Here is a 15,860-nt window from a genome sequence, read left to right on the forward strand (position 1 = left end):
TCTGAGAGAAAAGATGAAGTTTTGAGGGTAGTTTTGCTAGTCAGTGGACTTAGAATTTGGATTTCGAGCCTAGGAAGAGTGGATATTCTCTGCGGAGGAGGGGGTGGGCCAGGAGAGCTGGTGGGTGGACATCTGAAATGGTGCTTCCCTGACACTATCCTCTAAGTTTCAACTAATTTCCAGGCTGGTCACTGCTGTGATTCATGCAGCTTCCCTGTCCTCTCACTGCAGATTGGTCTTGCATCATAAGGCAATGAAGGATTATCCATGGAGCCCAGTGTAGAAGAAGAGATGGCTCAAGATGTTAAAGGAGAGAAGTCAGAAAGGTCTGAAACCTAGTGAGGAATCACATGCATCACAGATAATTTGTGAGGGAGCACTTCAAATTTAACAAAGGTGGAATGCCTGGCTGTTTGGCCATATATAAAACTTAATGTATATAGTTATTTGAATATCCTGCTTTAGGCACTGCTGCTACTGAGACCTATTGTAAACCAGAAGAAAGAAAGAAATAAAATAAAAACCAAACTAACAAAAAGCATCAGGTGATTTGCTTTCAGTTTTGCAGTAAGCTCAGTCTGATGGCACTACTGTTCAAAGAGGCTTTTGCCATTTGATTCATTGACTGCGTAATGATTTTGCTCAGGTTAATCATCTTCTTCTGTTGTATGCCAGCATTTATGGAGCTGTCATGTTACTTCAGGTTATGCCTCAAGGTCTGACTAAGAACATTGTGTGAGAGTGTGTGTGTGTGCGTGTGCGTGTGCATGTGTGTGTGTGTGTGTGTTTGCAAGTAGGAAACCCTTTCATTTCAGAAATGAAAATGCATCTACTGTGTTGTCAGCATTAGACTAAGGGACACATGGGTTAAAGGTTAAAAATGGGAGTTCTAGAGAGTATCTAGGTGTTAACTTTGGATCCTCCACTCAGAAGTAGTGAATTCATTCATGTGGCAGCCATGTAAGATTAAATTTATCTCTTATCTCATTCCAAACTTATTATTTATTCTTCTCAGTCATGTACGGAAACTTTTGGCTCTTTGCTGTCTTTCCCACTGCCATGACTTATCCCCTGCTTCAGCTCCCACCCATGTCAAATTCTGTTTCTTTCATGAAGTTGCTTCAGTAAAAGGTGACATCTTTATTCTCTGAACTCCCCTACTACTTGACTTATATTTTTATCATGATCATCAAAATGACAAAAGCCACCACTTATTGACTGTTCACTATATGCCAAATATTGGATTATATCCTTTACATACATTATTTCATTTAATGGTTACAGGTCTGCGAAGGAGGCTCTGTTATCCCTATTTTACAGGTGAGAAAACAAATTTCGAGACGTTTAAAAGATTTGCACAAAATACACAACTTCTGAGTGGATGATCCAAAGTTCACACCTAGATCATCTCCAGAGCTCACATTTTTAACCTTTAACCCATACTCTCCCTTAGTCTAATATGGATAGCAGAGTAGATGAATTTTCTTTCCTAGATTGTATGATACTAAGGGTAGAGGTTTCATATTCTTTCTTTCATTTCTCTAATCACAATGCCCAGTACCCAGGGACACAATAGATATTGATTAGATAAGAAATCAATATCTAGAAGAAATTATTACAGTAAAAAAATTACTGGACCTTAATAATGTATTTCAGAGTAACTTAAGAAAGTTACACTGATGGTTGCAACTAAGTCATTTTAAAATTTAAAAGGTGGCATTAATGGGTAAGCGTGATTGACTATGCCAAATATCTTTTTTCATGTTTCTTAAAGTTTTGTATGTAAATAATATATAAAATGAGATATTCAATCATAATTTTTTGAACTTTACTATCTAGATGATCTGGATCAGTTTATTAAAATGTTTTTGTCTAATGAACTTTCTGTGTCAACCTTATATATTAAATACATATTTCCATATTTCTTTATTAATCTTGTGCCTTTTTTTTGGCTTTGTTTCCAGGATGGCGTAGGGGTAGACGAGAAGCTATCTTTGCGGCGGGTAGCTGTGGTTGAAGATTTCTTTGACATTATCTATTCAATGCATGTGGAAACAGGGCCAAATGGAGAACAAATTCGGAAACATGCTGGACAAAAGAGAACTTACAAAGCAGTAAGTTAAAAAAACAAAAAAAGAAAAGAAAAAGGCATGCATTTTGAAATTTGACATTATATGCTTATTAAAGATGGGTTAAATAGCTATGAGTGTTCTATCTTCAACATAAATTAGACTATATCATGGTCACACCCAACATTTAAACTATTATTATTGAATTCTATTTTGGTTGTATGTTCACTAAGTCTATTGCATATATTGCTAGAAACCTGTTTCTAGCATTATCATTTTCTTTTCCTTAAATGTGCATAAAATGTGGTAGTCCCAGTCAAATGCCCACAAATGGGAAGATTAGTTGTGTTATATATTCAATATATAATATGTGTTCAAATCATAATATATAAATTATCTACTGGAACATATGAACTTTTGTACTACCACTATTGTCTTAACAGTCCTTCCCCTTCAAAACATATTAATATGTTCAGGTATTTCTTACTTAATACTTATAGTCACATGAATAAGAAAATTTTATGTGCTTTTCTTATGTTACCTTATATTAAATACATTTGCCCTGAAGGGTATGCCTTTCTTAATTTTCCAGTATAAGTTATTTAAAAATATGTGTTATTTTCATAGGCCTAGTGCCCTTGAACATTTAAAAATGAAAATATATAATGCTTTTATTGTAAATTATCTAGAAAACAGATGTAACTAACTGTTAGATATTGAATATATATTGTCAAAATGGAGTTATATATTATTTCTAAAGCTCTTAATTATACTTACTGTTCGATCTAGACACTTTAATCTAGTCTTTTATTTAATTAAACATTTTATGAAATCATCTTACTATAGATAATTCATCCTTTCTAGGAAAATTGAAGAGTAAATTATTCTTTTCCAATATGAGCAAAGTGTACATCAGAAATACTTTATCAGCAATCAGAATAATATCCTTTTTTAAAATTCTTATTGAACTTTGCTTTTGGCTACCTTTATATTAACTGTTTTCAGCTATATTTATACACAATATCAGTCTGGATCCATTTTTTTTTCAGATACAGAAAAATGTGTGAAATGCTCAAAGTTTCAAATACAGGTACATATGTTTGAAAATTAGCTACTGAGCATAAGAAATAGCTTCTTTTCCATAACTATTTTTTGCTATATCTCCAGGGTCATATTGAATCTTTATAGTTGCATAATAACCCCTAATACATGTTGTATTTATCTCTCCTTCTCTATGGTTTTGTTTCTTGGCTGTTTCCAAATTGCATGGTTTGTGGGCAGGCACTATTGTAAGTTTCCTTACATAACTCTGCCACATAAACTTTCTTTTGACTTACATATCTGAGGAGACATCTTTATCATGACTAATGATAATGACCTAGCTTCTTAAGATACTTTTGTGCAGACTAATGTTACTGAACATACTCATTTTGCCTGCCTCCTAAGCCAGGGTTGTATCTCTGGATACTAATAGGGAAAAAAACTGTATATTGATCTACTAATATCACTAACTGTGTACTCTTATGATAATTCATTTTCACAAAATAGCTACCTAAACTTGATAGGACTTTGTAAGGTAGGAATACATAAGTTCAGTTGTATTCAATGAAAACAAACCAACAAAAAACAAGTGGCTTCACTGTCAGGAATAGCGTGGCAGCCAAATCTGTTTAGGTGCCAAAAGCAATTTAAAGTGATTTAATCTTTGAAATCCACTTATTAGAGACCTTTAATTAAAAGGGAAATATGACATAAACCCAAGTCTCTCACCCAGTGTTTTCCTAAATGCAATGTGGAGAATCTGACCCACTGCCATAATGCATGCTGAACACTTCCAATAAATTGGTAAACACATTTCCAACATATATCATTTTGCATTAACATTTTGAAGATGTTTTCTGCATTTTGGGGTAGGGCTGGATACCAACTCTGAATGTATAAATAGTATCTGAAACATCATCCATTCCCTCTTGAGAATGTCCTACTTGAGGATTCTTTTCTTTCCCAAGTTTATTTTTTGTTTCCGCATCTAAAGTAGTCTCACCTTTTCCTAATATCATGAAGGTTTCTTCTGGCCTCACTTTCTGCCTTCTGGTATTTCTCAACTGAATCCTAACTAGAAAACATTTCCATTTTATGGAGTAATAATAGATTGTAGGAAAAAAAAGAAAAAAACACTGCTCATTGCCAGCAAAACTGTGCACATGACGCCACAATGAATTTAATTCTAATGTTAATATAAATGTTCAACTAATGGGGCATAAAACTAAATGCAATTTGAAATGAAATGGTGTAGTGCTATTAGGGCCCTAGACTGTTGGGTCAGAATTTAGTTCTCAATACTAATGCTGGAATTGACTAGTCACTGGTAGAATTAGCTAGATACCTATCGCAGTTATAATGGTTCCCATTAAGATTAATATTTTTTTCCTACTTCTAACACATTAGCTCATAGAGCATGCATGATTATTGACTTTCTTTTTCTCCCTTATCCTACATGGCCAAGAAACCATACTTATACAACTAATCATTAAAACGTGTCATTTTGTCTTAATAATATTACCAATAGATTTAGCGGTCATTTTATTTACTTTGCCTTTTTTGCAAATCTTTCTATGTTTTCACTCTGCAGGAAATGGTGGTCCTTTAATATTGGATTAACTTTTGAATGCTATTTGTTTTTACCTATCTGCAGTATATCATTCCTTGAAATATCTAGTCGTTATACAACTTAAATTTTATTGCAATCTGATCTGACTAGAGAAAAAAATTGGAGGGTGTATATTCTGTTACTCATGAGCTCTTTTTAAAAATCCACATAAAATGACACATTTTAGGAATATGTAAAGGCTATCATAAGTAATTTTTTTTAGTCATTGTTGAATTCTAGTGTCTTTTAGGTCTTTCCTTCCCCCCTTCATTTGTCCCTGTGTATATATTCAACTTTACTGGTGCACTGAATGTGTTTCCTTCAATATTTTTGGTTGATTATCTACATTAACAGTGGAGAAGAAGTGTGAATCATTCAGGTATCACTTATATTTGAACTTAAGTATATCTTTCTACTGAAAATTGAATGCAAGTGTGCTTAGCAATTTGGAAAGTGACTTCAAAATTAATGTGGTAACATTGTTAAAAAAAAATCATGAATGCAGGAAGTTGTCTTCCAGTCCTTAACTTTTCTCAGCTGTTGTCTGAATTCTACCTTCAGGGAATATATGACTCTTCTCTAGTTGTCTTTTATGTCTTGCATTTCATCACTGGCTAAAGCACAGCTGCCTTTCCAGAAAGGTTTCTTCAGTTATGGTCTGATTAAAGATAAAGTTTCAAAACTCTTTCTTGCTACATGTAAAATAAAAGTAACTGGTGGAAATCCAGGAACTAGCAGGGAAAGTCAGTGTTTTCAGTGGAGAGAACAGTCTGCATATATATGTGTATATGTACACACACACACAACTTGTGGTGTGATACAGTAAGTTTACATGTATTACTCACATACATAGCTGCCAATAATTACGTTCATTTAATTCCGAGTGGAGAGCATATGCTATAGCTAAAAGAAAATAGGCTAGAAGCCAGACAAACTCAGTTTCAAATTTCAAATCTAGTACTTCCTATCTGTGTCACTTTTGGCCAATTATTTACTTTTTTTCTCCTCCTGTTTAGAGGGAGATAATGATATGCATGGTGTGGCAAAATAAATGAGTTAATATGCATGAAGTGCTTTCCTTATGGTCAACTTTTGAATAATGTTTTTTCTCCTTTATCCAATCACTAGTCATGTTCCAGGTAGAAGGACAAACGGGACAATCAACATAGTTCCATCGTTGCCCTAATTATAATTACGGATGTAATTTCCTCTGCTTGCCCCAATGCCTCCGCGTTGGGAGAGAGATGAATAGTAATAACTTAGGCATTCTCTTATGTACATCTTATAAATGTCACTATCTCTGGCAGTCCACAGTGTAACTGTTCTCCAAGCTTTGACCGGGCTGAAGGGAAGCACGGAAGAAGCCAGGTTACCTGTGTTTAGGAGCTCTCCTGCTAGATGAAGTTTATGAGAATTTCAGTTATTTCATTTGCTTTTACCGAAGTTTCAGTCTTACGTTAATTTTAAATTGCTTTTCTGAAAAATTTTAAAACTGGATCTCTTTAAAGAATTTGCTTTCAATATGAATAGAACATTCCTTTCCAGGGACATGCTGTAGAAAAATAATATATTAGGCAGAATGTCTGTATCCCTACTCTGAATGTTAAAAAGGAAAAGTCTTTATTCTAGCAGGTCTACAACTCTTAACCTTCAAACTTCAGTTAGTGTCATTTTATCCTGTTCTGTTTTATTACTATCTATTGGTTCAGTGTCTCTACTGCTAAATGGGGTTTTTTAACTTGCACCATTTGGGCTAATTTGCTATATCAAAATTCCCAGAATTCTTGTCAACTTAGAATGAGGCAAATGGCCAAAATTTGCAGCCATTGTGGTGTGAAAAAAATAACACTAAATTAAAACTCAAAAGTTCCTAGCAATTAATTTACCCTCTTTTTGACTTAGGCCACAGTTTTTGAACATATAAAATGAGGGGGCTATATTTCTGTTTTTTTTCCAGCTCTGAAGGAATTACAGCAGTTTTCATGGTGTGTGTGGAGCCATTACTGTGGAAGGGGCACAAGGAAAATAGTAACCAAAGTGAGCAAATAGGTTGGCACAAGAAATGTTCAAACATAGGGAAATGCCTCCTGCTCTTGGAAAAGTAGATTGGCTGATGAGCAAAGCAGAGAGATAGAAGATTTTGGCTTCATAATCATCTAGGGAGCTCTCCTATAAATAATAATAATGATGATGGCAATAATCATGAAAAGGATCTGTAGTCATTAGACTTCCTATATCTAGGATTTTAAAATAGTGATATAAGAAGAAAGGCCATAAAAATGATTCTCAAGTGTCAGCAGATTTTCACTGCTCTCCATTTTTGTTAAAAATTTTGCAGTAATCTGAACCATGTTGTCAATGGATGGCTACTTAAGTTATAATGTGATTTTAAGCGGCAGTGCAACAGATGTGACCACACCTAAAATTTCATTGTAAACATAAATGATCCTATGAACATCAGTGTTGCTGGTCTGATAGTCCTATAGTCTGAGACACTGTTGAAATAGGGGGTTATATCTATTTCTGTGATTAGTACCAGGAACGCCGTGCTCTCTAAGTACATTTCCCTTCCCTATCACAATTACTCAAGGTTTACAATTAGAATTTAATTTCTTTAGATTAAAGTGTTGACCTATATATCTTTATATGGACTTCAAATATCCTTGGGCAAGAGAAGCTAGAGAATAAATTAGGCTGATAGCAGTCATTGACATTTTGTATGATCATTTTGTAAATGTGTTTGTCTCTCATATCTAGCTGGGTTTAACTCAAGAATAGATAGGAAAGAAATGTGTGACATGCCATACATAGACCTACTGATGTTCCAAGTAGCATAGCATCGTCCTGATTTTTGTGTGAACCCCAGTGTGGCATCATGAGTAATAGCCTTTGGCATGTATCTTATAGAAGTTGAGAACTCATGTTATCAACATGAATTGATATTGGCTCATCAATATCTTGAGCTTTGGCTCAAGATGAGCCAAAATATTGGCTATATTCCCCATATTGTACATCCTTGAGCCTGTCTTACACCCAGTAGTATGTACCTGCCACTCCTCCACTCCTATATTGCTCCTCCCCCCACAACTGGTAACCACTAGTTTGTTCTCTATATCTGTGAGTCTGCTTCTTTTTGTTATATTCACTAGTTAGTTGTAATTTTTAGATTCCACACATAAGTGATATCATACAATATTTGTCTTTCTCTGTCTGACTTATTTCCCTTAGCATAATGCCCTCCAAGTCCATCCATGTTGCTGCAAATGGAAAAATTTCGTTATTTTTTTTCTTTATTTATAGCTAGGGTCAAAGTTAAAAAAAGTCTTGTAGTCCCCAATGGTGGGGGACCATGTCTGTTTCTCATATTACTGTATAATCACAGCATAGTAAAAGAACCGTCTCATGGTAGAGTATTCCATAGGTACTCGTTGAAGGAAAAAAATTAACTCGTCTCTGTGAAGTCCTCGTCTTTTTGATACCAACTAAGTAGATGTTGCTATAAATAGAGATAATGAAATAAGATCAGAGCTGTAGCCGGTGGCTGTAAAGACCCTGCACTACACAACTCATGTTTACCTTGAACAGCACCCTGGATTTCTACAATTTTGCAGGCTATGAATAAGGTAACAAAATTATTTAACACAAGTGCTTCCCCCTTGCTTTTCAGGGAAAACTTTGATGCTGCATTAAATTATGCTATCATCTTAGAGGCAGGATATAAACACATCACTTACATTTCCACACATTGGTTTATTTCTTATCAGATGCACACCCATATCCACATATCCCCCCACACACATAATAGGTTTTATAAAGGTGATTACTACTAAATATTGAACAGCTATTAAACACAGTACACATAATATTAAACCTACATTTATGTAGGAACAGCTTCATTGTTTTAGATAACTAAAAATATTATTCAGACTAAGAAGTCAGATGTGTAAAATCATATCAGAAGCAAAAAATAAATCAGTGGCATGAGAATTAGAGTTATTAAATAACAATCTTAGAAGAATAGTGTTCTGCCAGTCATCAAAATTGATTTATTTCTTATATAGGTGTAGTGAGAATTATCACAGGTGAGCAGAGTAACAGTGCAAATCCTGTATACTCAGAACCTTTTAGGTAGTAGAGACCGTCAAAAGACATAACTCACCCAAACCAGTTTATCACCAACTAATGTCACAAACCCTGTCATTAATAATTTTCATATTATTGTGAATAGGTATATTCCTTGAAAGGGAATTAACCTTCTGGAGAAACAGCATTAACTCTTCATGTCTAGCCTGATAAATTGCTACTTCAGTGCACCCTTGTGGTGAAAATGTGCCAATGCAGCTTTTAAAACTACTCGGAAGATTAGTACCTACTAGTGGGTGATTCTTCTTCAGATCCAGAGGTTCCTGGGTACTGTGATGATGTAATAAATAAAATCTCCTGAATTTCTTACAGTATATGCACCTGTATAAATACCTATATGTGTATTTAATTGGGATAAAATATAATAGGAAAGAGGGCTAGGACATGGGCTCTTGGTGTGAAGTAATAGAAAGAAAATGGTGCCAGCTTTGATGTCAGCTAGACGTGGGTTCAAATCCTGGTTAGGTAAGTTCTGTATGTGTGACTTGGGTATGTGTTATTTTTAGGGTTGCTTTTAGGCTCATAAATAATGTATGTAAAGGTTTTAACTTAATAACTGCTTCAAACATATTATGATAGTGAGATAATGTTATTTTTAAAAAAATATGGCATTGTTTGTGGGGTAACAGATGCTATAAACAGATTTTTTTCTATTAACTAGATATTGAGAGGTCTATTTCTTTCTTTGTATCATCTGTGATCCCCAGTGTCCCAAGGATAACACGCACCCATGTCTTCATTCATGACTTTTCCAGAATTGAAAGTGTTATTCACTAACTTCATCTGCTGCAATTTTAGTCAGTTCATCATAAGTAATGAGTGACAAGCCTTTACCTGTTTTTTATGTTTATCTGCTCTACTCCTCATCCTCTCCTCTACCTTCATTTTTCTGGGAATGTCCTCTCCCACATCACAGCCGTATTTGAGCATTGCTCTGTTCCTTAACCCTAGCAATTGGAAAGGAGGTGAATCATGAAAGAAACAGATTTTGAGAATTTGGAATTTGGACCAAGAAATTTCTGTCTTGGTGTGTTTTAATTCTTCAGTGGAGAACATATGAAAGTGATATCTTTTGTTATATGTATTAGTTTGCATAGTTATTTGTGTAGTCTAAAGCAATATTTCTCAGTAGGGCACTATAGACTTCGGGGTCGGACAGTTGGCATTGCCCCAAGTACTCAGAGCTTTATCCTTAACTCCTGGGGTCGAAGTTCCAGCAACGCAAGTCGCAGTTATTCCCTTTTCAAAAGTCACCTTGTTACTGAACACAAGTTCATGTGCCCAACACGTGGTGAGGCCAAATAAACCAAAACGTTGGAGTTGGGAGCAGAGAAAGGTTTATTGGAAGCCCATGCAAGGAGACAGGTGGCTTGTGCCCAAAAACCCCCAAACCCCTGGAAGGGTTTCAGTAAAGCACTTTTAAAAGCAAGGTGAGGGAGGGGTGTGGTTAGTTGTTGCAAACTTCTTGGTGTCGGATTCCTTTGTTCTTGTAGCGGTCCACTTAGGTCAGGTTACAATGTTTCTGCAAACCTCCAGCAAGACAAATGCTATGCTCTGCTCTGCAACTTTTTATCTCTATATGAATGGACTCTTAAAGGTCAGAGCCTTGAGGATAGGCTATCCTGTATATTTCAGGCTGTAGGCAACATTCTTTTAGTAAAGGCGCAAGGCCAGCATGACCAAGCACCGGCAACAGAGCACAAAGGTTAACGTAAAAGGAGCAGATCTAATATGGAGCCAGATTTGTTCTTCCCTATTGTAAGCTCTAGAGTACAGTAAACACGCAAGTTGAGAGCTGTTTTCTAAAGGAAACCATGTGGCTAGTTCTTTACTGGGCATCTCAGAAAAATGTTTTCATTATTTGCCAGTTGTGGAGCAGTTGAACAATGCAGACAATGAATTCTGCATCCATTATCTCATTATTACCATCTCACAGACTCTGCAGTTTTCACAAACATATGAGGGTTGTGCGACTCACTGCACTCCCTAGAGAAGTGAAGACTAACCTTCTCCATTTTTCTTTCTTTTTTTTTTTTTACATCTTTATTGGAGTATAATTGCTTTACAATGGTATGTTAGATTCTGCTTTATAACAAAGTGAATCACTTATACATATACATATGTTTCCATATCTCTTCCCTCTTGCGTCTCCCTCCCTCCCTCCCACCCTCCCTATCCCACCCCTCTACGTGGTCACAAAGCACCGAGCTGATCTCCCTGTGCTATGCGGCTGCTTCCCACTCGCTATCTATTTTACGTTTGGTAGTGTATATATGTCCATGCCACTCTCTCGCTTTGTCACAGCTTACCCTTCGCCCTCCCCATATCCTCAAGTCCATTCTCTAGTAGGTCTGTGTCTTTATTCCTGTCTTACCCCTAGGTTCCTTATGACATTTTTTTTTCTTAAATTCCATATATATGTGTTAGCATAGGGTATTTGTCTTTCTCTTTCTGACTTACTTCACTCTGTATGACAGACTGTAGGTCCATCCACCTCATTACAAATAGCTCAATTTCGTGTCTTTTTATGGCTGAGTAATATTCCATTGTATATATGTGCCACATCTTCTATATCCATTCATCCAGTGATGGACACTTAGGTTGTTTCCATCTCCTGCCTATTGTAAATAGAGCTGCAATGAACATGTTGGTACATGACTCTTTTTGAATTATGGTTTTCTCAGGGTATATGCCCAGTAGTGGGATTGCTGGGTCATATGGTAGTTCTATTTGTAGTTTTTTAAGGAACCTCCATGCTGTACTCCATAGTGGCTGTACCAATTCACATTCCCACCAGCAGTGCAAGAGTGTTCCCTTTTCTCCACACCTTCTCCAGCATTTATTGTTTCTAGATTTTTTGTTGATGGCCATTCTGACTGGTGTGAGATGATATCTCATTGTAGTTTTGATTTGCATTTCTCTAATGATTAATGATGTTGAGCATTCTTTCATGTGTTTGTTGGCAGTTTGTATACCTTCTTTGGAGGAATGTCTATTTAGGTCTTCTGCCCATTTTTGGATTGGTTTGTTTGTTTTTTTGTTATTGAGCTGCATGATCTGCTTATAAATTTTGGAGATTAATCCTTTGTCAGTTGCTTCATTTGCAAATATTTTCTCCCATTCTGAGGGTTGTCTTTTGGTCTTGTTTATGGTTTCCTTTGCTGTGCAAAAGCTTTGAAATTTCATTAGGTCCCATTTGTTTATTATTGTTTTTATTTTCATTTCTCTAGGAGGTGGGTCAAAAAGGATCATGCTATGATTTATGTCATAGAGTATTCTGCCTATGTTTTCCTCTAAGAGTTTGATGATGTTAGGGAGTGATCTAATCTCATACTTTTACATGGACCTGTCCAGTTTTCCCAGCACCACTTATTGAAGAGGCTGTCCTTTCTCCACTGTACATTCCTCCCTCCTTTATCAAAGATAAGATGACCATATGTGCGTGGGTTTATCTCTGGGCTTTCTATCCTGTTCCATTGATCTATCTTTCTGTTTTTGTGACAGTACCATACTGTCTTGATTACTGTAGCTTGTAGTATAGTCTGAATTCAGGGAGCCTGATTCCTCTAGCTCCGTTTTTCATTCTCAAGGTTGCCCTGGCTATTCGGGGTCTTTTGCGTTTCCATACAAATTGTGAATTTTTTTGTTCTAGTTCTGTGAAAAATGCCAGTGGTAGTTTGATAGGGATTACATTGAATCTGTAGATTACTTTGGGTAGTAGAGTCATTTTCACAATGTCGATTCTTCCAATCCAAGAACATGCTATATCTCTCCATCTGTTTGTATCATCTTTAATTTCTTTCATCAGTGTCATAATTTTCTGCATACAGGTCTTTTGTCTCCTTAGGTAGGTTTACTCCTAGATATTTTATACTTTTTGTTGCAGTGGCAAATGGTAGTGTTTTCTTGATTTCACTTTCAGATTTTTCATCATTAGTGTATAGGAATGCAAGAGATTTCTGTGCATTAATTTTGTATCCTGATACTTTACCAAATTCATTGATTAGCTCTAGTAGTTTTCTGGTAGCATCTTTAGGATTCTCTATGTATAGTATCATGTCATCTGCAAACAGTGACAGTTTTACTTCTTCTTCTCTGATTTGGATTCCTTTTATTTCCTTTTCTTCTCTGATTGCTGTGGCTAAAACTTCCAAAACTATGTTGAATGAGAGTGGCGAGAGTGGGCAACCTTGTCTTGTTCCTGATCTTAGTGGAAATGCTTTCAGTTTTTAACCACTGAGGACGATGTTGACTGTGAGTTTGTCATATATGGCCTTTATTATGTTGAGAAACGTTCCCTCTATGCCTACTTTCTGGAGGGTTTTTATCATAAATGGGTGTTGGATTTTGTCGAAAGCTTTCTCTGCATCTATTGAGGTGATCATATGGTTTTCCTCCTTCAATTTGTTAATATGGTGTATCACGTTGATTGATTTGCATATATTGAAGAATCCTTGCATTCCTGGAATAAACCCCACTTGATCATGGTGTATGATCCTTTTAATGTGCTGTTGAATTCTGTTTGCTAGTATTTTGTTGAGGATATTTGCATCTATGTTCATCAGTGATATTGGCCTGTAGTTTTCTTTCTTTGTGACATCCTTGTCTGGTTTTGCTATCAGGGTGATGGTGGCCTTGTAGAATGAGCATGGGAGTGTTCCTCCCTCTGCTATATTTTGGAAGAGTTTGAGGAAGATAGGTGTTAGCTCTTCTCTAAATGTTTGACAGAATTTGCCTGTGAAGCCATCTGGTCCGGGGCTTTTGTTTGTTGGAAGATTTTTAACCATAGCTTCAATTTCAGTGCTTTTGATTGGTCTTTTCATATTTTCTATTTCTTCCTGATTCAGTCTTGGCAGGTTGTGCATTTCTAAGAATTTGTCCATTTCTTCCAGGTTGTCCATTTTATTGGCATAGAGTTGATTGTAGTAATCTCTCATGATCTTTTGTATTTCTGCAGTGTCAGTTGTTACTCCTCCTTTTTCATTTCTAATTCTATTGTTTTGTCTTCTCCCTTTTTTTCTTGATGAGTCTGGCTAATGGTTTATCAATTTTGTTTATCTTCTCAAAGAACCAGCTTTTAGATTTGTTAATCTTTGCTATCGTTTCCTTCATTTCTTTTCATTTATTTCTGATCTGATCTTTATGATTTCTTTCCTTCTGCTAACTTTGGGGTTCGTTTGTTCTTCTTTCTCTAATTGCTTTACGTGCAAGCTTAGGTTCTTTATTCGAGATGTTTCTTGTTTCTTAAGGTAGGATTGTATTGCTATAAACTTCACTCTTAGAACTGCTTTTGCGGCATCCCATAGGTTTTGGGTCTTCGTGTCACCATTGTCATTTGTTTCTAGGTATTTTTTGATTTCCTCTTTGATTTCTTCAGTGATCACTTCGTTATTAAGTAGTGTATTGTTTAGCCTCCATGTGTTTGTATTTTTTACAGATCTTTTCCTGTAATTGATATGTAGTCTCATAGCACTGTGGTCGGAAATGATACTTGATACAATTTCGATTTTCTTAAATTTACCAAGGCTTGATTTGTGACCCAAGATATGATCTATCCTAGAGAATGTTCCATGAGCATTTGAGAAAAATGTGTATTCTGTTGTTTTTGGATGGAATGTCCTATAAATATCAATTAAGTCCATTTTGTTTAATGTATCATTTAAAGCTTGTGTTTCCTTATTTATTTTCATTTTGGATGATCTGTCCATTGGTGAAAGTGGGGTGTTAAAGTCCCCTATTATGACTGTGTTACTGTTGATTTCCCCTTTTATGGCTGTTAGTATTTGCCTTATGTATTGAGGTGCTCCTATGTTGGGTGCATAAATATTTACAATTGTTATATCTTCTTCTTGGATCTATCCCTTGATCACTATGTAGTGTCCTTCTTTGTCACTTCTAATAGTCTTTATTTTAAAGTCTATTTTGTCTGATATGAGAATTGCTACTCCAGCTTTCTTTTGGTTTCCATTTGCATGGAATATCTTTTTCCATCCTCTTACTTTCAGTCTGTATGTGTCTCTAGGTCTGAAGTGGGTCTCTTGTAGACAGCATATATATGGGTCTTGTTTTTGTATCCATTCAGCCAATCTGTGTCTTTTGGTGGGAGCATTTAGTCCACTTACATTTAAGGTAATTATCAATATGTATGTTCCTATTCCCATTTTCTTAATTGTTTTGGGTTCGTTATTGTAGGTCTTTTCCTTCTCTTGTGTTTCTTGCCTAGAGAAGTTCCTTTAGCATTTGTTGTAAAGCTTTTTTGGTGGTGCTGAACTCTCTCAGCTTTTGCTTGTCTGTAAAGTTTTTAATTTCTCCATCTAATCTGAATGAGATCCTTGCTGGGTAGAGTAATCTTGGTTGCAGGTTTTTCTCCTTCATCAATTTAAATATGTCCTGCCAGTCCCTTCTGGCTTGCAAAGTTTCTGCTGAAAGATCAACTGTTAACCTTATGGGGATTCCCTTGTGTGTTATTTGTTGTTTTTCTGTTGCTGCTTTTAATATGTTTTCTTTGTATTTAATTTTTGACAGTTTGATTAATATGTGTCTTGGAGTATTTCTCCTTGGATTTATCTGTATGGGACTCTGTGCTTCCTGGACTTGATTAACTATTTCCTTTCCCATATTAGGGAAGTTTTCAACTATAATCTCTTCAAATATTTTCGCAGTCCCTTTCTTTTTCTCTTCTTCTTCTGGAACCCCTATAATTCGAATGTTGGTACGTTTAATGTTGTCCCAGAGGTCTCTGAGACTGTCCTTAGTTCTTTTCATTCTTTTTTCTTTATTCTTCTCTGCAGTAGTTATTTCCACTATTTTATCTTCCAGGTCACTTATCCGTTCTTCTGCCTCAGTTATTCTGCTATTGATCCCATCTAGAGTATTTTTAATTTCATTTATTGTGTTGTTCATCATTGCTTGTTTCATCTTTAGTTCTTCTAGGTCCTTGTTAAATGTTTCTTGCATTTTGTCTATTGTATTTCCAAGATTTTGGATCATCTTTACTA

At 35.7% G+C, this 15,860-nt stretch overlaps 1 protein-coding gene across 6 annotated transcripts in view; it reads left to right on the forward strand.

The window, feature by feature from the left end:
- NOL4 (nucleolar protein 4) overlaps nt 1-15,860 on the forward strand; it is a gene marked incomplete at its 5' end in the record, with an annotated part of 393,000 nt that overhangs the window by 98,838 nt on the left and 278,302 nt on the right. For 4 of the 6 annotated variants that reach the window (XM_079942556.1, XM_079942557.1, XM_079942559.1 and 1 more), the window contains one exon: nt 1,965-2,114. In XM_079942556.1, the coding sequence (XP_079798682.1) occupies nt 1,965-2,114 (150 nt within the window). Of the gene's footprint in view, nt 1-1,964; nt 2,115-3,096; nt 3,160-15,860 lie in introns of those variants that run through there. The other 2 variants (XM_079942558.1, XM_079942561.1) reach the window with 2 other exon arrangements.

Source organism: Stenella coeruleoalba (assembly GCF_951394435.1).
Source record: "Stenella coeruleoalba genome assembly, chromosome: 14".
NCBI classification, from domain to species: domain Eukaryota; kingdom Metazoa; phylum Chordata; class Mammalia; order Artiodactyla; family Delphinidae; genus Stenella; species Stenella coeruleoalba.